The sequence below is a fragment of the Bos taurus genome, chromosome 27 (genome assembly GCF_002263795.3).
Source record: "Bos taurus isolate L1 Dominette 01449 registration number 42190680 breed Hereford chromosome 27, ARS-UCD2.0, whole genome shotgun sequence".
In the NCBI taxonomy this organism is placed as follows: domain Eukaryota; kingdom Metazoa; phylum Chordata; class Mammalia; order Artiodactyla; family Bovidae; genus Bos; species Bos taurus.
Genome location: NC_037354.1, coordinates 5829839 through 5854653, shown reverse-complemented (window position 1 = coordinate 5854653; position 24815 = coordinate 5829839). Strand labels below are relative to the sequence as shown.

At 41.9% G+C, this 24815-nt stretch overlaps 1 protein-coding gene across 2 annotated transcripts in view; it reads right to left on the bottom strand.

Moving 5' to 3' along the window:
* Positions 1-24815, bottom strand: part of AGPAT5 (1-acylglycerol-3-phosphate O-acyltransferase 5) — a 47875-nt gene that overhangs the window by 3256 nt on the left and 19804 nt on the right. For both annotated transcript variants that reach the window (XM_005225924.4, NM_001075932.1), the window contains exons 3-7: positions 22189-22304; positions 18758-18847; positions 15892-15982; positions 5994-6155; positions 316-439 (exon numbers count right to left, since the gene is read on the bottom strand). In XM_005225924.4, the coding sequence (XP_005225981.1) occupies positions 316-439; positions 5994-6155; positions 15892-15982; positions 18758-18847; positions 22189-22304 (583 nt within the window). The remainder of the gene's footprint in view (positions 1-315; positions 440-5993; positions 6156-15891; positions 15983-18757; positions 18848-22188; positions 22305-24815) is intronic.

The window sequence follows — 24815 nt, the reverse complement described above, 5'->3', positions numbered from 1 at the left end:
TCAGGCCGCACACCCTCCCCCAAGCCTGGAGCACCACAATGCGAAGCCTTCTGTTTGTCTTTTTGTAAAAAAACTACATCTTACACAAATTATTGAAATGTGGTAAATAATGATGGACAGCCCCCCATAACAAGATCTTTTACAATGACTTGTAACTGTCAAGGTTAAAACATGAATAGACGAAACATGGAATGAGATTTGAGTTTGTAAAAAGCACTCTTAAGACAATAATCTGTTTACACTCATTTCACATTGTTTACTTTAGTGACCAAGCTGAGCCAACGTATTTGAAGGGCGAGAACTGTCATTACTCACTTATCTTTTATTTCAAAACGCTCATGAAGCCATCTTTTCATGGATACTTGTTCTTCTGGGATATTTTTTTTGTCTATACGATCAATGTGAATATGAATTTTTGGACATTCTTTGCAGAGAAATTCTAACAAGAAACAAAAATATTTCATTTTTATTAGTTTAGAATTCAGTTATATAAAATACCAACAAAATGAGGTTTAAAAAAGTTTTAAAACAAAGTTCAGAGTCTTTCTTTAGCAAAGACAAAAAAAAAGAAAATAAAGATTACAAACTGGTGGTCTGGGGTTTCAGGCTGAAGCAGTATAATTTCCAAGTCTCCCATAGTTCCCTACGTCATGAGTTAAATCAACCAGATGGTATTTCTCATGCAACAACTGTTACAAGTTGAACAGGCAGCCCAGGTCAGGAGGCTAGCCTCTACCAGAAGTATGCACCCACCCTCTAAACAGATTCCCATATGCCAACCACCCTCAGGCCCACCAGTCACCTTCATGGGGCTGAGTGCTTGTCACAGGTCACTGGGACCGGATGGATGTGCCTGGGCTGGGCACATGGAGCCATCCTACCCCTCAGACCCCAGTGCTGACCCGTGGCTCTGCCATGGCTCCACAGGCCTCTGCCCACCACCAACTCCATGAGTTGCCAGTGGTGTCTACTCACTGGTGCGCCTTGCTTCCCTGATCCCTGTCATATTTTAACATATTTTAGTTGCTCTGGGAACCAAATTTCTTTTTGTGGAATAGCTCTGGGCCTTTCAACAGCTAGTTACTAAAAAATGCTAACCTAAAAATTAGCAGACAGTCTTTTTTTCAGCCCAGGTTGCACAAGGGATGAGGTCAGGATTTATTCCAAGATAAGAAAGAACTTTGAGCCCGGAAATTTCCTTTTTTGGATGTGACTTTCTGTGAAGACATGACCATGCTAACATATTTAAATTCCTGGAGAAGAAGGAAATGTTGCTAAGAGATTTAAGAGACAACTGTGTTCCCTGGGTGGGCATGCAAGTAGGGGGATAAGACCATTTATCTCAAGTTGGAATGTGCTCACAGGTGTGTTCAGGAAACAGTGGCTGGTGTGTTGTGAAGCTGGAGGAAGACAGGAAGCTGATCCTTAAAGGCTCCACCTCTGGACCCCGCACACAGCCCTTCTTGTGAATTCTCTCTGCAACTGCTTTCCTCCACTTCTGGTGTCAAGCCTCAGTAACGCACTTCAGTCATCAAAAATTATCTTATGTTTATATACTCTTAGGAGTGAACTAGCTTTGATGATAAATGTGCAAAACACTGCCATAAGAAGACTGCACTTTTACAATATTTTTCTCTTTTTCTCAAGTTCCGTTTTCTTTAAATCAAAGACCAGGGTAGGAAGTACTTTCAGGAGCAGAACTGTGCACAGGTGAAGAGCACAGACAGTGAGTCAGGTGGCCTGGGTTCTGACCCCTCACCAGCCTGGGCAGATCTCAGCGTGCAGCCTCTCTGCACACCTTTCCACGTGTGTCCATCCACAAGACGTGACGGTAGCAGACCCGGCCCGGGAGGCTGTCATGAGGGTGATGGGGCAGAACAGGACCCAGCACACACGCGTGTGGAGTGTCAGTCACTGGAGTTTGCTGGCTGCATGTGGCTCCTCACCTCACCGCACTTCTATTTCTGACACGTAAAAATGCAGGAGCTGGCACCAACTTTCCTGCCTTCACTTAATCATCTACACCTGCCCCTAACATTTCCTGCCCCTTAATTAAGCGGGTATTCGGTTGACACTGCATTTACCCTGGATGTCCCCCGAGTCCCGGGGCACAGATGTACAGAATCTGCAGGGACACGAAACCAGGTGCACTTCTGGGGTCAGAAATGAATGCGTGTGAACTCAAGTGTTTGGAACGTGTCACCCATCCTTAAAGATGCCCATGTGAGAAAGGACCCGAAAAGTCCCCTGGATGCTTTCGGCTTTTTCTCACCTAGAAGGTACATGTGAAAGTCGCTCAGTCATGTCCGACTCTTTGACCCTGTGGACCGTAGCCCGCCAGGCTCCTCTGTCCATGGAATTCTCCAGGCAAGAATACTGGAGTGGGTTGCCATTCCCTTCTCCAGGGGATCTTCCCAACTCAGGGATTGACCCCAGGTCTCCCATGTTGCAGGCAGATTCTTTACCGTTTGAGCCACCAGGAAAACCTAAGAAGGTACATAGTGCTTTGGTATTTACAACGCACGTTTGTGCACGTCACTTCACTTGACCTTCACGCACATCTACAGGCAAGGACTATCATTCCTTTGTGGGGGTGAAGGAACCAAGGCTCAGCATCGAGTCAAGCCAGGTCCCTGTGGTCAGGAATCCAGATACAGACCATACAAGCTCAGATCAGCGCCAGCGACATCCAGGAGGTACTCCCACCAGAGACGAGAAATGAGTGACGGAAATATTTTCCTCAGTATTTCATGAGCTCCGATATCTACTTTAGTAACAACTATTTTAGCTGGGGCACATTTCACAGGGCATGAGCAAACTTTATCCCATAATATTTAGGGAATGTAGGGAAAATTATTCTAATGAAGGTGTGATTTTTTTCTGACTACAGCTTTCCCAGCAGGTCCCTAGAGTATGCTGTATTCCAGGGCCACACAGGAAATCTTCCAGGGCTCTAGACAGGCCACAAGGCCGAGTCTCCGAAGGAACCGAGTCGCGCTGCTCTGTGCCTGTGGAGCCCCAGAGAGGGGCGGGGCGCAACCCAGGGGCCCGGGGAACCTGCCTCCCGCTCTGCCCGGCCTGGCTCATAACCCGCTTCCGTCCCTCTGGGTAAAAACAAGAGCAGAACAATGCGACCTGAGCCCAACAGAAAACTGAGTAGGTAAATGGTTATATGCGCACACCGATGAACACTACGCAGCCTTTTAAAAAATCATGTTAAGTGTATATAATGACATGTAAAGATGTTCATGACACTCTTAAGCCAAAAAAAGGAACCACATACACACATATATATGTATGTCTATATAAATACATACAGGCAGATATACACACCAACATACAGACATTACAAAAGACTTTGAGAAAAATATCTGAGGTGTTATCTGGGGTTGTATCTGGATAGGTGAGTTTGTAGAGTTTTTTTTCCTTCTTCTGAGTTACCTGTAATTTTCCCCTTCAAGTATGTCTTATTTTCATATAAGAAAATATTGAGAAAAAAATTACCTGAGAATTATATAAAATACTTAAACAGAATATCAATTGTTGTCCTTTAGCTCACAATTTCTTCAAGTGTAACACTCATTTTAGAAACGGGAGTTATAAATCAATCACACTCGAATGGCCCTGTCTCACCTCTGCCCAATGGACTCTGTCCACAGAAGCACTTGGACACTGTTGGAAAGAGCAGGCGAAGGGCAGGAGGACCCCCTGATGGGCCCTGAGCGGAATAGACCATGAAATGGGAAGGACACGGCTCACTGCCTGCCGCCTGCCACTCTGCTGGGAGGCCCCGGCTACCAGATGCGGGTCACCAGGAGGGTCGTGGCAGGGTCATCCCCCCAGGGTCACGGGCACACAGCCCCGCCCCCGCTCAGGACAGCCTGTGAGCAGCCAGGCTGAGGCACCCCAGGGAACTCGGATGGAAGCATTCCCCTGCAGGGCTGGGAGCTACACTGGCCTATGGCACATCAATAAACCATCTGGCAACTTTATGGAAAAAATGGCTGCACTCCTACCAACAAAGTGCAAAAGTCCCTGGGACACTTTACTCACCCACAGGCATGGGATCTAACCTGTTATTTGGGGTTTCTGCCAGTTTGATAGCAAAAAATAGTTTTTGACTTTTTCTTATTATGAACATTTTTTTCTGTGAACTGGCTATTCTTACCCTTTACTTTGTACATTAAGGAAATTAGCTTTTTTTTTCCTGCAGTCCCCTTGTCTTCAGTCTTCTAGTTTTACTCTTGTGTGCTTTTGCTTGAAGAAATATTTATTCTTAATTGACTGAAATAATTTTTTTGTATGTGGCTTCTGAATGTAAGAGAAAAGCCAACCTTTTCAAAACTAGAGGCCCTGTGTCCAGACGACCCAAAGCCAGCTAAGGTGCTGAACAAGTGGAGCAGTAAGAGGAAGGGCCTCGCCTGGGAAACCCAGCCCTAAGACGTGTGCCCCCAAAAGGCACTTCTGGCCTAACTGTGAGGAGACGGAGTCACCAACACCAAGCACTGCCTTCTATACATGCTGTGCCCTGGGAGTGCAAAAGCTCTGTGAGCTACAAAGGGGCACCTTCGTCAGGGACAAGGTCACAGCTCGGATGAGGGTGACGGCAGGAAGGTGGCCCGGCCTACACACCGTCCCTCGTCTCAGAAGCCACCACAGGCGGAGCGGGAGGGTTTCTGTGACAGGCAGGAAACCAGCAGCCCCAAGGGCCCCGAGCAGGTGGCGACGACGTGAAGGAGCTTGGGGCTGGGCACCGAGGCCCCGGTCAGCAGCACCCTGGGGACCCTGGGGACGCTGCCTGGCCCATGGGTTCTTACCATGGGACCTCGACTCAATAAAAGCAGCCTTCTAAAAAGGTTATTATGGGAATTACATCTGGTTTCCATAAACAAAAAAAATATGTTTAGCCTTGTTTTCTAAAGAATGCTTGATAAACTCATGGCAGTACTGTTGAATAACTACGTGTATGTCCGTCTTCAAATGTAAAACTCAGTCAAGGACTCTTTCAATGCTTCGAAAAGAGTAAAAAGTATTATACGTTGCCTTTTGTTTGTAAATTAAATTTGTACCTACAATAGACAAGCAATAGAAGATAAGGGGTACCGGTGAGGGGGAGAGCAGGTGGACGGGTTTTGGTAGAGACAAGCCTGCACACTTTCTCTGCAGCTCCCACTTCGCTCTGCGGTGACAGTGAATTAGGAGAGCAGTCAGTCTGTAGATGGGGCCCCTCCGGGTGCTCTTCCTCCTCCGCCAGCCGCTTTCCACCATTCAGCCGCATTCTGCTCACCCCCCTGTCCTCTTTCCCCTCCTTCCTCTGGAAGTCACTCTCCCTTCCGAACATTCGCCTTCAAGAGATCCTGCTGAGACGCGCTAGACAAGCCGGTTCCATATCCAGAGCTGCCGAGGGGAAATACTAGGCCGATATACCTTGAAGAGTGGATGGAAAACTCCACATGCTTCCTGCTGCCCAGCCCCACATCCAGAGGTCTCCAACAGTCAAAAGTGCGCTTATATTGAACTAAAACATGCTGCCCACTTAAAATCATGGCCCAGAAGTTCTTAATATTTGAGTCCATGGTTGAAAAAAGAAAAAGTCATGCGTGACAGTCCTTCTTCTTATCTGTGATACTAGAGTTCACAAATGTTGCATGAAAAACACACATAAAGAGAATATTGACCGAGGGCACAACTCAGTGTTGCTAGCTTAGCATTTTCCCTGGTCTCTCCTTCCTCTGCTTTATGGAGCTTTTCCATTTCTATGTGTGAACCTTAGGCAGAAAGAGGCCGAGTTAATGGTACCGGGAAAATCCAAAGGACTAATTGGACAGCCAAGCAGAGCTAACGAAATTACTGCCATTACAGATTAATAAAAAATACACCAAGGGTACACATTTTGAAAATATATCAATGTAACATAATAGAACACACTTACCCTTTAAAAAAATATACCCCACATTCATTAACATATATGACTTACTGGAAAACAAACTTACCAGCCATGGATGGTGCTTCCTTCCGCTGCCCTTTATCATCCACAGACCCTTCAAAAGCCACTGTAACATCATAAACGGCATCCAAATAATCCTTCATAGAATCAAAAGCAACGTGAGTTGCCTTTATTCTTGGTGTCAGCACATGTTTTAATACTGGAAGGCCTAGAAGAGAAGTTGAGTCAGCATGACCGTGTATTAGTTACAAAACCCCTTGGCAACAGACTGTAACTTCTAAACTGATTTTATAGGAAAGTTGAGACCGCACTTTCATGTGCCTTTCTCAGCTTAAACCAACATTCATTTAATGCACTTACCACACACCCACATGTACAAGACCGTGCAGGAAGCTGTTGGAAAACCTGCCCTCAAAAGGCTTATGCCTCTCAGAAACCCTCCAATTTGGAAAACTCAGACAAGAGCAAACATACAATCCTCCTTTCTGAGGACAGAATGAAAGTGGCAGCACCTTGCCCGTGGTCACTCAAGATTCAGGGGTAAAATTCCTAATTCCTGACTCCAAGTCCAGGGTTCCTAGTTCTATGTCTACTCAAATAGAGATGAAGTGCAACTCCCAAACAACCCCCACTGTGTGCAACACTTGAACTGAGAGCTGCTGTGATCCATATAAAATGTGAAATACTGACTCGATATTTTAGGGTAGCTAAAGAATCTAGTTTCTCAGTAAACTTTTTAAAAAAATCTGAAATCTAATTCACAGACCATAAAATTCACCACTGTAAAGTACACAACTCTGTTGATTTTAGTTTATTCAAAGGACTATACAACCATCACCACTATCAAACTCCAGACCATTTTCATTACTCCAAAGACCTTTCACCCTGGCAGACACGGCCAGGAAGACACCCTCTTCTTCCACTCCACTCCCCATTACCACAAAGCTACTTTCAGTCTCTATGAATTTCCCAATTATGGACAAATCATATAAACGAGATCAAAGCATGTGGACTGTTGTGTCTGGCGTGTACATCAGTACTTTATTACTTGTTATGGCTGAATAATGTTCTATTGCATGGATATACCAGACTGTGCTAATCCACTGACGTTATGTCTGAGTTGTTTTCACCCTTTGGCTATTATGAGTAATGCAGCTGTGGACACCCATGTAAATTGCATATGAATAATGCACACAAGTCTTGGTATGAAAGTACAATTATTTACACACACACACACACTTTTAAAAGCCTCAAGTGAGAAAATACTATCATATAAATGGTAGACTAATTCAACATGTTCATTAGTGCTCCCGTGAGTGTTAAGAATTTGCTCCTTTCCCATCCTATTTCCTAGGAGTTGGTGAATGACAGGGAACGCTGGTGTGCTGCGGTCCATGGCGGCTCGAAGAGTCGGACACAACTGAGCAACTGAACTAAACTGAACTTCCTATTTCCTACTCCCCGCCACTGCCGCCGCCCCCCCACTTCCTGGTTTAGAATATTTGTTGACAATTTAACAGAAAAGTGTAGCTCTCTGAAAAAGTGACAGGAAAACAAACCATTAAAAAAGAAACTCAATTTGGATTTTCTACTGCTTCTCTCCAGGGAAAATTAGCTGCATAAGAAAGAACAGCTATAGCATGTTGGGATCTTCCTGCAGAAGAATTTTTAAAATGCAGAGTGGTGTGGGAAAGAAAAAGATTCCCACAACCACATATCTGACTTGAGTCCCTGGGGCAGAAAGTTTAATTTATTCACAAACTTATAACAAAAACCTGAACAGTATACCAGGCTGGGAAACATTTGTCAATTAAATTAGTTAATACTTCCTTCTCTGCTCTTGGAATTCACCCAACTTTATGAAGTCCACAGTTCCACAGTATCACCCTGGGGCAATTAATTATTAGAATCTAAGTAAGTCAGTAAGAAGGTAAGAAGACAGAAAAGTAATACTTCCCTAAAAATGAGTTATAATAAAAGTTTGGGAAAATTGACTGGCAGATGAATAAGAAACACCCATCACTAGTAAGTGAAGAAAGTGAAGACAGAATGTTCTCACTGTGGAAGGTATAGGGCCACTCCACTATCCCCAAATCTCGGATCATTATTATAAAACTAACTTCATAATAACACTACAGAGACCAGTTAGAATTTCAGTACAGAGTCAAACAACAGGCATTCGTAATTAACTACTTGAGCTTGAGCCCACCACACTGCCTCTAGGGAACTCAGAAAACCCCTGAGCCTGGAACAGAAAAATGTTAGCTAATTCAATTAATTCTTCCTGGTCAACATCTAATCTGTTTTAGTATCTGCTTTGCCTTGCTTCCACCTCCAGACCTCCTGACTTCTAGCTGGCACTAACAATATTCTAGCTTACCCTAGACCAAACTTCTCCCTGAGGGCCAACATGGTGATGCTTCATATAACTGAAATTTTGCTGTTAAATAAATACCACTGAATGGAAAATCTTTATTGATCCAAGTAGGAAATTTTACAATATATATGTATGTGTATATATTGCCATATATACATACAGACATACACAGGGCTTCCCAGGCTGAGTGGTAAGGAATCTTCCTGTCAAGTAGGACACAGAAGTTCGATCCCTGGGTTGGGAAGATTCCTTGGAGAAGAAAATGGCTACCCACTCCAGCCTGGGAAATCCCATGGACAGAGGAGCCCGGCAGGCTACATTCCACAGGGTTGCAAAGAGTTGGACATGACTGAGTGAGTGACTGAGTGCACACACACGCATTCTGAGGATTTGTACTTAATTTGTGGGAGTCAAGTGAGATGAGTGTGTGTGTGTGTGAGTGTGTGTGTGTGTGTGTGTAGTTACTAGGTCATGTTGCCATTTCTTTCCCTAGGCATCTTCCTGACCCAGGGATTGAACCTGCATCTCCTGCATAGGCAGATGGATTCTTTATCACTGTGCCAACTGGGCAGCCCAACATAAAAAGATTACTCACACTTAAAGATTTTTTTCACTTACTTATGGTGCTACTGCTACTGCTAAGTCACTTCAGTCGTGTCTGACTCTGTGCGACCCCATGGACTGCAGCCTACCAGGCTCCTCCGTCCATGGGATTCTCCAGGCAAGAGTACTGGAGTAGGGTGCCATTTCCTTCTCCAATGCATGAAAGTGAAAAGTGAAAGTGAAGTTGCTCAGTCGTGTCCGACTCTTAGCGACCCCATGGACTGCAGCCTACCAGGCTCCTCCGTCCATGGGATTTTCCAGGCAAGAGTACTGGAGTGGGGTGCCATTGCCTTCTCATACGAACTGGTAAAAGCTTGAGGAAAAAGAGCATGCTGGAGAAAGGCCAAGATAGAGGCCTGTAGGGTAGAAAGTGGGGGAAAGTCCACTTTGGACAGATGACCAAAGGTGAACTAATTTATTCGGAAATATGAATAAGTCTTTTTTTAAAGGAATGACTAACACTTAGTTTCAGGTAAAAAGCAAATTTAGAGATCATTAATCTAACAATCCATGAAGTAGACAGTAACACTGGGTCATCTATAGAGATATAGATGTGAACCTAGAGTCTTCATTGTCATACAGAGTGAAGTCAGTCAGAAAGAGAAAAGCAAATATTGTATATTAACGCATATACATGGATTCTAGGAAAATGGTTCAGATGAACCTATGTGCAGGGCAGAAATAGAGATGCAGACGTAGAGAAGGAACTTGTAGACACAGAGGGGGAAGAAGAGGGCAGGATGAGTTGAGAGAGAAGCACTGACGTACACACACGGCCGTGTCCAAAACAGATAGCTAGCGGGAATCTGCTCAAAGCACATGGAGCTTAGCTCAGGGCTCTGCGATGACCCAGGCAAATGGGCTGAGGGGTCCAGGGAGGCTCAAGAGGAAGGGGATGGATGGCTCACACTGTTATACAGCAGAAACGAATGCAACTTTGTAAAGCAATTATAATCCAATAAAACAACATAAGAATTCATGACACTCTAATACAGACATACCTTAAATAACAACTCTAATTATCAATAAATATATTTTGTGACTAATACATTTTTGAAGGAAAATACTTCTAGGGAAGAGTAATAGCCAGGGCCTTGAAATATTTAGGATTTATTAAACAGACAGACACACCCACACCCACCACCCCTACCTCTTAACCAGACATCACCACATCAGTGGTGTATGGTGTAATGACCTCAACATGTAAACAAGCGTCAAATGTTAAAAATCTAAATTAAAAAAGGTTGGTTTGGGTTTGTTTTTCTATTTGTTTACTAAGTCAGATTCAAATGAAGGTGTACTTTAGGAGTAAAATTAATGTTTTGAAGCAAAACATACAACAAACTAACAAGAAGTGCTATTAAGTTTCAATTTTCCGGAAGAAAAATTAGCTTAACAGCTGGAAAAATGAGTTCGTTTGTTTTTATTTTCAAGCAATCTCATTTAGTTGTGAGCTAAGAGGAAAGAAAACAGGAAACACTCTTTCTAGCTATACTGTTCACAAATCAACTTCCTTTGTGGGTGGTGGAAAACAATTACCATTAGAGTTATAAGAAAATATATTTTTAATAAACAGTGAGTTTTCCCAGTTACAGGATTTAAAGAATAGTCAGCAGTTAAAAACTGTATCCATGAGAAAAATTATCCATTTTTCTGAGAAAGATCTGTAACTCACAGAAAGATGACAGACCAGTAATGGTCAGTTACTGGTGACTAAGGTATTATTAGATTTAAAATGCAAGTATATATCATTATTATGCTATTTTAAGAATTAGTTACAAGTACTTGCCTTAGCATTATAAAATTAGCTTGGATTTTTAAACATAAGTAACTCTTAGTAGTTATATATAAGCTACTAAGTTTATAACGTAAATAATAACGTTTGTGGTTTTAAGTCGCTACAGCTTGGGATAACGTGTTATACATCAGTGAATAACAAACACAATCATGTTTTCTCTCCTATTAAATCATAAACTCCTGAAAGACATTATACAGCCAGTTGTACCACCTTAGCAGACTGTGTGACATATTTAGAAATAAAAAATGAAATCAGTAGTCTATGAGGACTTAAAGCGCTCTAGGTTAACTTCTCCCAAGTTCAACTCAAATCAACTCATTAAAAACACATGTTCCAAGACATAGTTGATTCCTTAATCACAATAAAATACACCAGATTTTACAAGACACATGAAAAGGAACAATAAAAAAATTCCCAAATAGTAAGTTTATTGTTTCTCTTTCATCTCATCTAACATAAAATTCTAATTCCCAAAGAGAATTAAAGTGGATATGAGATGACACATAAGAGTTTCTGAAAATTTATATAGTTTATTAGCCTTCATAACTCGAGACTTTATGAAGAGTCTCAAACAAGTTCACCTATAAACTCTTTTAAGCTTCAAAGAGTAAAATATATATTTTGTTACAGTCAGGGCTCAGCAATGTAGAATCGTTACAGAAGGAATAATTTAGGAGAGCTGCAATATTCTGAAATCCTAAGAAGGTACTCCATAAAACCCCCAACTTTTGTGTAACAATTCTAGGTCATTGTTTTCTTTCTTATATAAATTTGGTAAACAGCTCCTTAAACAAAAGAAGACATTTTTACAATAGAATTTTTCTGAGACTAATACATACGAATGTGAATAACTCTCCAAGGAAAGGATATAAATGCAACAATCTCTAAACCCACTTGCACATGGAACCCTTTTCCCCCATCCCCTGCAAACTTTTGTAGTCTCAGTTACTACATGCTTTTAGAACAAGGGAATTAAGACGGTGACTTCTTAGATAAAACACAATGAACTAATTAAAAAGAATACTGCTCAGTGGCTTCCCTTCAACTCTGGAATGAAGTCCAGACCACCACGCGCAGACAGAACTCAGAGTCTTCTGTGGTGGCTGGACTCACACAGCTCTTCCTCACTCATCCAGGGCTTGAAGACATCAAACTTTTTGCTCATAACTCCACGTCTTTGCTATTATTGTTTCTTACACCTAGAATCTCTTCCTTTCACCACACGTGTCGGTCTTAATTCTACCTTTCCGATGGACACCCTCTGTTAGCTGGTTCTCTTTCCCTTCAACTCCCACGGACTGCTGTCTGTGCTTCTCCCATCTCATCTCTTTATATATCACAAACATGTGTCCTTACCACTATCTGTATAAGGACTCCTCTATTTTGTAAAATAAGTATTTCTTAAAGGAATTAGTCTTTCTATTTTATCCCTTAGGATCAGCTATAGCTTTTTGCCATTATTAACAGATTTACCTGTGGCAAATCTCCACATTCTAAGTTAGAAGTAATGACCCAGTAAATGTATGTATATGTAATATACATACGCTAGTAAAATAATGCTCAAAATTCTCCAAGCCAGGCTTCAGCAATATGTGAACTGTGAACTTCCTGATGTTCAAGGTTGTTTTAGAAAAGGCAGAGGAACCAGAGATCAAACTGCCAACATCCGCTGGATCATAGAAAAAGCAAGAGAGTTCCAGAAAAACATCTATTTCTGCTTTATTGACTATGCCAAAGCCTTTGACTGTGTGGATCACAATAAACTGTGGAAAATTCTGAAAGAGATGGGAATACCAGACCACCTGATCTGCCTCTTGAGAAATCTGTATGCAGGTCAAGAAGCAACAGTTAGAACTGGACATGGAACAACAGACTGGTTCCAAATAGGAAAAGAAGTTCGTCAAGGCTGTATATTCTCACCCTGTTTATTTAACTTATATGCACAGTACAACATGAGAAACGCTGGACTGGAAGAAACACAAACTGGAATCAAGATTGCCAGGAGAAATATCAATAACCTCAGATATGCAGATGATACTACCCTTATGGCAGAAAGTGAAGAGAAACTCAAAAGCCTCTTGATGAAAGTGAAAGAGGAGAGTGAAAAAGTTGGCTTAAAGCTCAACATTCAGAAAACAAAGATCATGGCATCTAGTCCCATCACTTCATGGGAAATACATGGGGAAACAGTGGAAACAGTGGCAGACTTTATTTTTCTGGGCTCCAAAATCACTACAGATGGTGACTGCAGCCATGAAATTAAAAGACGCTTACTCCTTGGAAGGAAAGTTAGGACCAACCTAGATAGCATATTCAAAAGCAGAGACATTACTTTGCCAACAAAGGTTCGTCTAGTCAAGGCTATGGTTTTTCTAGTGGTCATGTATGGATGTGAGAGTTGGACTGTGAAGAAGGCTGAGCACCGAAGAATTGCTGCTTTTGAACTGTGGTGTTGGAGAAGACTCCTGAGAGTCCCTTGGACTGCAAGGAGATCCAACCAGTCCATTCTGAAGGAGATCAGCCCTGGGATTTCTTTGGAAGGAATGATGCTAAAGCTGAAACTCCAGTACTTTGGCCACCTCATGCGAAGAGTTGACTCATTGGAAAAGACTCTGATGCTGGGAGGGACTGGGGGCAGGAGGAGAAGGGGACGACAGAGGATGAGATGGCTGGATGGCATCACTGACTCGATGGACGTGAGTCTGGGTGAACTCTGGGAGTTGGTGATGGACAGGGAGGCCTGGCGTGCTGCGATTCATGGGGTCGCAAAGAGTCGGACACGACTGAGCGACTGATCTGATCTGATCTGATATCAGACTTTCTATAAACATTATGTCACTGAACCTCACAAAAGCCCTATGAAGATAATTGCTGATACAAACAAGAAAACAGACCAAAAAATAAAGCAACTTGTCGAAGGTTATATGAATAATATACGCCTGAGAATGTAGCCCAAAGCTAATGTTCATCTAAGACTAAACACTGGTTCAAGAAGGATACTTGATATACAACATAAAGAAAAGCTGAGAGAACCTTGCAGAGAGAGGCCCAGCTGACAGGGTGCGTGTGGGAAGAGAAGCACTGCATTTGACACAGCCAGTATGGGTCATGCCTTTGAGCCAGGCAACTGAAACTCTCTACTGGGCAGCTGTACAGGAAAGTCAAGAGTCAGGCAGAGACGTGTGGGTGAGAGACAGTTTTTTGTGAGGCATCAGCAGTCAAATAAATGGTGGTGACAGCTATGGATTTAGAGGAAGGCCACTGTGAAAAACACAGAAAGCGAAATAAATGAAAAAGACTCGACAGGAAACAGGAAAGGATGAAGCAGAAGAGGACAGGGAGGAGATTAAGTGGGAAGTGCCAGAAAGGCGGGAGGAAAGGAGACGAGTGTGACAGAAATCTCGGGAGAGAACTTCAGTAACACCACAAGGATTCCACCTCCAAGCATGATTGATTAACCAGAATTAACTAGAAGCAGACACTCTGTTTCTCTGATGCACCAGCCCATTTCAACTGCTCACTGTATAGGGGTCAGAGCAGAGACACACAGCAGATCCTCAGAAGCACCGCAGAGGCCCCGGCCAGTGCTGAAACAACGCACCTGCTCAGACAGAACGCACGTGATCCAGCCAGCCTCCCAGACACCTCTGGGAACACAGCCCGCCTGGCTAAACTGTACACCTACCAGTGTATCAGCTATCCAGATCTCTAAAAGATGGATGCTAAGAACATCCTCGTTACTGGGGACGTCAATAGCTTTAAGTACTGTAGACTAACTTTGTGTAATATTCTCCATTAGGAGCTTCACATATCTTTAATCCTTACACAGATTTAGGTATACCCAACATTCAGCAAACTAAGATCATGGCATCTGGTCCCATCACTTCATGGGAAATAGATGGGGAAACAGTGTCAGACTTTATTTTGGGGGGCTCCAAAATCACTGCAGATGGTGATTGCAGCCATGAAATTAAAAGACACTTACTCCTTGGGAGGAAAGTTATGACCAACCTAGATAGCATATTCAAAAGCAGAGACGTTACTTTGTCAACAAAGGTCCGTCTAGTCAAGGCTATGGTTTTTCCAGTGGTCATGTATGGATGTGAAAGTTGGACTGTGAAGAAAGCTGAGGGCCGAAGAACTGATGCTTTTGAACTGTGGTGTTGGAGAAGACTCTTGAGAGTCCCTTGGACTGCAAGGAGATCCAACCAGTCCATTCTAAAGGAGATCAGTCTTGGGTGTTCTTTGGAAGGACTGATGCTAAAGCTGAAACTCCAGTACTTTGGCCCACCTCATGCAAAGAGTTGACTCATTGGGAAAGACTCTGATGCTGGGAGGGATTGGGGGCAGGAGGAGAAGGGGACGACAGAGGATGAGATGGCTGGATGGCATCACTGACTCGATGGACATGAGTTTGGGTGAATTCCAGGAGCTCGTGATGGACAGGGAGGCCTGGCATGCTGTAGTTCATGGGGTCGCAAGGAGTCGGACACGACTGAGCGACTGAACTGAACTGAACTTATGGGAACAAGCATACCCCCCCTCACCCCGGTATCCCCAGGGGACTGCTTCTAAGACCACCCCACCCCCATCTACTCCCTGGATACCAAAATCCCCAGATGCTCAAGGCCCTTATGTAAATATGGCCGAGTGCTTGCATATAACCTATGTACAACTTCCATATGCTTTAAATCAATTCTAGACCACTTATAATAACTGATACAATGCAAATGCTATGTAAATAGCTGCCCGCATGGCAATTTCAAGTTTTGCTTTTTGGAACTTTCTGAAAAAAATTTTTTAAAATATTTTCTGCCTGTGGTTGACTGAATCCATAGATGCAGAATCCACAGATCTGGCAGGCTGACTATATGTTTTTTAAGAGGTAGGCCAATTGATGCTCAGTAACATCAGGCAGCTTGTGCCCACATGGCTAACAGATGTCAGAATCTGGATTCCAATCTAGGTCTGTCAACCTACAGAACAGAAACTCTGTCCACCACAGAGAAGCCACACTGCAAACAAAGGTTCCATCTAAATAATCATGTCCCTGGATAGATTCTACCTGAATCTATGGTACCAGAATACATATACAGCAAGCACTTAAATTTACTCTTAGACACATTTAAAAATAATAGTTTCAAATGTAGTTAATTTTTTACTTACCTTCTTGAGCAGCAAATGCTTGACTAGCTGAAATTACTTTTGTTAGTTCTGGATTATATCTTGTTCCCTCTGGAAAAATCACAAGATACATCTGTGAAAACATAAAGAAGATTTGGTTTGTTTTATGTGAGTGTTTTTGTTGTTGCTGTTAACTTACCAATGATAACCCTGTTAATCCTAAGAGTATTTCCCATGGTGGTGAAAAAAAATTCTATTACCTATGACCTTTATTCCAAGCAGAACAACCAAAATGCACAAATTCAATTAAGTCATGACATAGCATAGAATATATTAAAAATGCAGTCCTACATTTATTCAGATGTCAGTCATTAATAATCTAACAACATTTCTAATTACATGCTAATATTCACTAATTTAAAAGCTTGCCATGAAATGCTGACTCATACAAAGCCTCAATTCATTATTGAAAGAGGTTCCCCCCACTAAGATTCTCCAAAATCACTTTGGAAAAGGTGTAAATTTTAGACATCAGGGTCCCTAAGTACACCTCATCTGATGGAAACCATATATAAATATATAAATCTCCATAATATAAAAGGTAATAGATATTCATATTTCAAAAGATTCCCATAGCAATGTTTATTCAGAAGATATATTTCTTAGTAATTTGGGGGGAAAAAATCCTACAGTCTCTCAAATGATGTGCATGCATGCTAAGCTGTGTCTGAGTCTTTGTGACCCCATGGATTATAGCCCTCCAGGCTCCTTTGTCCATGGGATTCTCCAGGCAAGAACACTGGAGTGGGTTGCCATTTCCTACTCCAGGGAGTCTTCTCGACCCAGGGATTGAACTCATGTCTTTTCTGTCTTCTGCACTGGCAAGCAGGCTCTTTACCACTAGCACCGCCTGGAAAGCTTTCTCAGATACTACTACTGGTGAATAAGAACTGAATCAATTAATCATTGATTTCAGTGAGGAGTATTAAGTCACATGGAAGTTAACTTTATAAATATATTCTACCTTGCCAATTATGTGATTAACTTTCAGAAACAAAAGACCCTACTAAAGAGTCTGAGAAATACGTATCTGTTTCACAGCACTTAAACAGTGAAGCGACCACCCAGATTCCATGAAAGTGGCCTCATCCCCGCAGTGACCTGAAGTGATAGCCACTTGTAGCGCTGCCTCATGAGACTGGCAGCCCGTCACTCAGTATCACTGCGCGACCACCAAAACACTAGACTCTTGCCCCTGAAAAACAGAAATGCTCTCTGGGAGCCCAAAGTGAAAGACTAGGTTATTTGAGGGCTCCCCTCGTAGCTCAACTGGTAAAGAATCCACCTGCAATGCAGGAGACCCTGGTTCAATTCCTGGGTTGAGAAGATTCCCTGGAGAAGGGATAGGCTAACCATTCCAGTATTCTTGGGCTTTCCTGGTGGCTCTTGGTAAAGAATTCGCATGCAATGCAGGAAACCTGGGTTCAATCCCTGGGTTGGGAAGATTCCCTGGAGGAGGGCATGGCAACCCACTCCAGTATTCTTGCCTAAAGAATCCCCAAGGACAGAGGAGCCTGGCAGGTTGCAGTCCACGGGGTTGCAAACAGTCGGATACAACTGAGCGACTAAGCACAGCACACAGTAGGTTCTTTGCACTGACTTTCCTATTGAAAACAATTTAGAAAGCTGGATGTAACATCATCCTAAGAGCATCTAAGAGCTGACAAGATGTAAGACCAAAACTAAAGCAAACACAGAAAAGCAGAAGTAAGCCCAGAGAAGAATTTAAGAGATACAAAAAGTGAGGGAACAAAAATCTAAGGCCACAGATCTTCTGTTAGAAACAGTAAGAGTGAAACAGAAGTGAAGGGAACACCAAAAGAGCCACACTCCTGGGGTAAAAGCAAGGCAGGTAGGCACACAGGTCTCAGAAGGTCTTGTCTCACTGCATGGCCTGGGTGGTCCAGGTAGCCTCAAGCTCAGAACTAGGCTCGGGTGGGCCCAGGGGAGAGGCGCCTCCAGGGACGGGGCTAGAACAAACGCCAGTGTTCTCTTTCATCTTATGCTCGAGCTGATTTTTGCAAATAATTTTTCCAAATACAATTAAGAGCAAACAAAGATCACCTAGCACACAGGGAAAGGAGGCACCATGAGCCAGAGAGAAGAGAGAGGGAAGTGGAAAGGGAGGGCAGCTGGGGGGAGGAGGAGGGGAGAGGCGATGAGGAAGGAAAAAAGGGGAAAACTTGAACCTGTGAGCTCTGTTTCCGAGCACCAGGACAGACAACCAAGCAGGGCCCCGGGGAACGAGGCTCAGGGAGGCATGGCTCCCCTGCAGCCCTGTCCTCGGAGGGGGTGGAGAGCCACAGGGGAGCAATGAGCATTCTGCAAGGAGAATGCTGAGGCTTCTTCTGTGGGCAACAAGGTTTCATAAAATAATGTTTACATGCAGTGATTCTTCATTTGCAGATATTCATACTTTTTCTGACTTTTCAAATAACTCAGTAGATACAAGAAATCCAAATTCATACTGACAGAAAACAGTCCTTCTAAAACTCCACCTGAGGCTGAAGAAGAGGAGTCAGAGGAGTTCCTTAGTAGCTCAAGTGTAAGGTTACAAGGGCAGTTCTGCTTCTATTTATAGACTGAAGACACCAAATGTTCTCCTTAGTCCTCTTTAAGGTCAAGATTGACAACCACTCGGAAAGGATCAAATCACCTGCAGCAACCTTTCTGACGGCCAAAAATAACTGCTTACCCATATTTAGAAGGTTTTTTGCTTCAAAAACTCTGAATTATTTATTACACATGGGATAATATATTTTCAAAACAATTCTTAAATGCTAATTTAATCCTTAAATTACAAATTGAGAGTTGATAAGAAAAAAAATAAAAATGAGCATAATCTTACTGGAGTTCCTGCGTTGATGTAGCGCTGCAGCTTTTTCCTCATCTGATTTTCATTGAATTTGGCACTTCTTTTAACATAGATTCCGCCATGCTGCCATGTTAAGAAAAAAAAAAAATGAGGGGAAAGACATATTTACTACTAAAATGTCCAATGACCAGTCATCAAAAGGGTTAACTATATTTCCAAAGGATGAAGAATAAAATCACATTTTAGGAATTAAGTTATATTTAATACATTTAAATGTTAGCCTTTAAATAACATTAGCTGAATCTAATACAATTCAAATAAAACCGGGTGTGGCTTATCATAGGAAACTACACAAACATTTACTTCTGCTGGCAATTAAAAATGCTTTCTTACCTTAAAAACACTTTTTTCTTTTTCCAAATCAAAAATTCAATCAGATGGATCTTAGCTTTCAGTTACTCCACTGACTTCTTATGTTGAAGCCCTAACCCCTAAACGTGACTATATTTGGAAATGGGGTTTTTAGGAAAATAATTAAGGTTAAATGAGGTCATAAGAGTGGGGCCTGATCCAATAGGAATGGTGCCTTGTAAGAAGAGATTAGGACACAAAGTCAAGTAAAGGACAGACACAGGGAAAAGACAGTCACCCGCAAACCAAAGCCTCAAGAGAAACCAACTCTGTTGACACTTTAATCTTGAACTTCCAGCCTCCAGACTGGCAGCAAATAAACCTCTGTTGTAGTTTAAGTCATAGTGTGGTATTTTATTATGGGAGCCCAGGCAGGCTAATACAAACACCATCATATAAATTGTTGTTCAGTCACTCAGTTGTCTCCAGCTCTTTGTAACCCCCATGGACTGTAACCTGTCAGGCTCCTCTGTTCATGGAGCTTCTCAGGCAAGAATGCTGGTGTGGGTTGCCATTTCCTTCTCCAAAGGATCTTCTCGACCCAGGGATAGAACCCAAGTCTCCTAAACTGACAGGCGGATCCTTTACCGCTGAGCCACCAGGGAGGTCCTCGTAAAATTTAAGATAACCTCAATTAAACCTCACATGTGCACGTCACTGAAACTTTGCATCAGGTCGGTCTTTTTTTTGTCTTCCTCTATGCTAACTCGAACTCATCTGTAAAATTAAAAGACTGGCTGAATTTGATTTTGTCTTAAGAATATGAGTAAAAGGAAATAAAGAGAAGCAAGGAGGGGACAGGATATAGAGGAGGGGAAGGGTGGCCTTAGATTCTGGATGTGGTTGCTTCACACATCGGCTGACTTGCCTGAGTACAGAAAAGAAACTCCAAGTGCTCTAAGAGTGCAGGTACTTACCCAAGTAAGTAAGTAGTAGTTTGGGTACTACTTACCCAAACTGAGAGGACCCATGAGGATAAAGTCATTCTTCACAAATTCTTTAGAATTAGAGCCACAGGAAACATATACTGCAATGTGAAACTTCCCCAAGCTTTCAATGACATTATGTCTCTTCTTCACACACTATTTCCTACTAATCACTTAATGTGCTTATTAAACTCAATTTTCATTAAAAAAAAAAAAAAATCTGAGTTCTTTCCCAGGTATATGGAAGCTACAGAAGTGAAGACCAGCTATCTTTCCCTTAGGAACTCCCTGATTAGTGATGAAGCAAAATACGTATACGAGTGTAATATAAGAGAATGGATACGTATTACAATAAAGATGGCCAGAATTGAAAGCAGAGTGGAAGAAAGTGTAGACAGCTCAGGTCAGTCACAGCTGCCACACATATTCTAGTTACACTCACAGGGCTTAAATGAGCAAAAGCTCTCTAGTGCCTTTTCGATTTTTTTTTTTTTTTTTCAAACACAACAGTAAGGTTCCCAAAACATCTGCGTTTGTTGGGACAAGGGAGCAGAGAAGATTCTGTTCTGAATTTCCAAGGTAAACTACACCTGTCAATGTTCACAAGCTGGTGGTTTAGAAACGTTTAATTTTCTGAATATCTATATATTAAAACTAAAGAGGGTGACAGAGGATGAAATGGTTGGATCGCATCACCGATTCAATGGACATGAACTTGGCAAACTCTAGGAGATTGTGAGGGACAGGGAAGCCTGGTGTACTGCAGTCCATGGGGCTGCAAAGAGTCAGACATGACTGAGAGACTGAACAACAACAAAACATTTAAAATACAACATCACCACATATAAAATATATAAAAAACTTGACTGTTTCCTCACATTTTGCTTGTAAGTAACTATTTTTGAACAGCATTATTTCTGCTTCATACAGACTGTAAAAAACAAGTCCGCTTAAAAGAAAATCTTACTTCCTGGCATAAAGTTATGCAACCTACTCCAGTATTCTTGCCTGGAGAATCCCACGGCCAGAGGAGCCTGGTAGGCTACAGTCCATGGGGTTGCAGAGTCGGACACAACTGAGTGGTAACACAAAGTGCACTACTTTTTAATTTATTCCCATTTATACATGAACAAAATAGTTTAAAATACTTTTCATTAAAATATATTTGGATTTTATTTTCCTTTAGAAGGAAATAAGAAAAAGAAAGAGGAAATGGACAGTCAAGACTAACCTCCAACACCACAGGAACTCTGATCACGGGACTTGTGGGCAGCATGGACTGTCCAAGGGGTGACCTCCAGATATCTGTCTTTTCAGGGCTTAGCATAACTTTAGCCTCTCTTCTTTAATCGAGTATTATTATAAGTCTTATTATCAAGCATGTCTTCTATACAAATTTCATTCTTAATATTTAGAGAATTCCAAGTGTATCTGTATTAGTCACTCAGTCATGTCTGACTCTTTGCCACCCATGGACTGTAGCCCCCCAGGCTCCGCTGTCCATGGGACTCTCCAGACAAGAAAAACTGGGGTGGGTTTCCAGAGCCTCCTCCAGGGGATCTTCCCGACCCAGGGATCGAACTCATGTCTCCTGTGTCTCCTGCACTGCAGGCGAATTCTCCACTGCTGAGCCACTGGAGAAGCCCCCAGAAAATTGCATAACCATAATTTATTCAGAAAAGGCATAGAAAAATGCTAGTAATCCCCTTCTGAATATTAAAGAACCTGTTGTATAGTTTCGTGACCTGATGAGTATGATGTGATTTTAAAGGGCTTTTATAAAATAACATACACTGAATATTTATTATGTACCTGACATTCATGCTAGGTACTTTACATATATAGCTCACTATTTTTTTATATCCTACAGATAATTACTTTTTAATTTATTAAGGGTCCATCACATTTTTTATCTTAAAAATTTTTATATGATTTTTGTACATTTGCATTTTTTATTTAACAATTTGGGTAATCAGACATATATATATATATACACACCATCACACCATTAAAAATGCCAAATAAAACCACATTAATTTAGAATGAACTGGTAAACCCATTAAAAATAAACCCAAAAAACTTAAACATTCATACATATAGAAAGAAAGAAGCATGGAAAAAAGTTACCTGAGAAAAATAACAGCCATACAGCGGGAGCCACTTGAGCCCATCTTTCAGCACATAGCGCACATGTCCGAGGGCACTCTGCCTGACGGCCAGAATGTCGGCGATGATCCAGTCAACTGCAAAGACAGAACCCGTCAGTCCTAATGATCCCCGCCACAGAAACAGAGCCTCTTCACAAGACTGTTGCGAAGACGTGCTTTGAAAATATTACTAGTAGAATTTTTTAATTTCTTTAAATCAATCCCAGACATTTGAAAAATACAAATTCTGTGGATTTTTTCAGGTTTGTTTTTACATTTCTTAAAAGCTTCTTATTCCAGGGATATAATGCAAAAGCCATAAACCATCAAAGTAATACAAATGATGCGGGAACAAAGAATACAATAAGCTTCTCTAATTCTTAAAAGTCTAGAAAACATGAAATGATAGGCAGAGATTGGCTAAATCAAACTGTCACGTTCAAGAAAATATTCCATACATACTAATATGCTCAACAAAAGGCAAGGACATTTTATCTTTACCAATGACTTTCAGGACACAATCATAGGCTATAACAGAATTCAAAACAAAGATGTCTCAAAGTTTACAACTATGTTGGGCAAATGTGTATTCTTTACATATCAAAGGACATGTAGCCAAGCTGCTAAAAACTCTAATTATGTAGATATGTTATTACTAAAAGGTCAAAAAAACAACAAAAAGAAAGCACCAGTTAAAAAAAAAGAAAACCACCAGTGAGCTGATAACACCAAACCCAAAAAACTTGTAGGAAGAGATACGCTGTTAATTGATCTTTCCAGCAGAACAAATTCTGAACAGAGGAACTAGCCCTTCCTTCCCAAAGCAAAGAAACAGGGACCAGCAAAGGGTACAGAAGATGCCAAACAGAGGAGATGGTTTAAAGAGATTACGAGAAAATGAAGTGAAGTTAAGACAGCAAACAGTAGAGTCTTGAAGACCAGAGAAACCTGATTTGAAAATAAATGTCTGCAAACTACTCTATTTCTTCATAAGAATAAAAATGATAAAAATGAAATGTGAGGGAGACTGTTCTAGGACCTACAGATGAGTTGGAAGATAGGCATACTTGAAAAAACATCGATAAGAATCTATGAAAGGTTGGAGAAGGAAATGGCAACCCACTCCAGTGTTCTTGCCTGGAGAATCCCAGGGACGGGGGAGCCTGGTGGGCTGCCGTCTATGGGGTTGCACAGAGTCGGACACAACTGAAGCGACTTAGCAGCAGCAGCAGCAGTAAGAGGGTCCAGAGAGATACTCTGCCCCTTCTGCCAAGTGAGGACATAGTGAAAAGTTGGCATTTAAGATCCAGGAAGTGGACTTCAGGAGACACCAAATCTGCTGGTGCTTTGATCTTGGATAAACCTGCTTATAGGACTGTGAAAAATAAATGTTTGCTGCTTATAAGATAAAACATTTTTTCTTAGCTTTATTCACTGAATAGGTATTTTCTGTGCACTGAATGTGTGGCCGTCACTAGGCCAGATGCTTCCTATTCTTTTGCTTCTTACTTCATTTACCTCTTGTCTTACCTCCCAATCCACCTTATACTTTAGCAAAACTGAAATACTCATTGTCATGTGCCAGAGCTGGGTCAGATAACAGACAGGCTAACTCCTAGGTCAGTGATATTTCCTCTACCTCAAAATAACAATATTCATGTTTAAGTGATGATACCATATTCATGTTTAAGTCCGTTCAATCTAGATATCTATGTACATTCTAATAAATGACCAAGACAAAAACTCAAAAAAAAAAAAAAAAAAGAATCTATGAAAGGATTCAGTCACAGGATTACAGGTGTATTCAGGCTCAGGTGAATGAGAACAAAAGGAACAGATTCTTGGAGGAACATGTTTTTGTCAGGCAGGAAGGTACACATGAGCCATGAGGGGTGGCCTAGCCAAAAAAGATGCAAGCTGATCACTAAAGCCCACCCCAGACACAACCAAGAGAGCTCACAGAGAGACCTTTCCAACTCCTGCACATGCGCCCTGGGCACACAGGGATACAAACTAACTGCAGGGGCTTCCTCAGGCAACCTTAGAAAGCTAGGGGCCCATTAAGGGCTCATAAATATTTTATACATAAATACATCCAGTGTTCTTGCCTGGAGAATCCCAGGGACAGGGGAGCCTAGTGGGCTGTCATCTATGGGGTCGTACAGAGTCGGACACGACTGAAGCGACTTAGCAGCAGCAAATACATCTGATTGTAACAGACTGAATTATGGACAGACATGCACAACAGAGCCTGCTGTTATGTAACTTGCAACTGTCAACCGGCCTTGAGTGTATGCCCATTTGCATTCCCTTTCTTGATGGGTGGCAGGAAAGCCCTATTTTGCACAGGATACAACCAATAGGAGGAGATGCTAAGTATAAAAAGGGGGAAGCCAAAAGGGATCCTTATGATCAAGTTTCAACCAAAGAGGAGTTTTCCCGAGGAATGCAGGAGGATGAGCTCTTAGCTGTGTGGACTCCTTTACGCGCTGCACCACGCTGGACAGAATATGCCACAGAAGATTTAGCCGATTCAAACATTAAAAATTATTCTTCTGGAAAAATGTTTTGTCAATTAGTATAAATCTCCCTTTTTTAAATCATTCA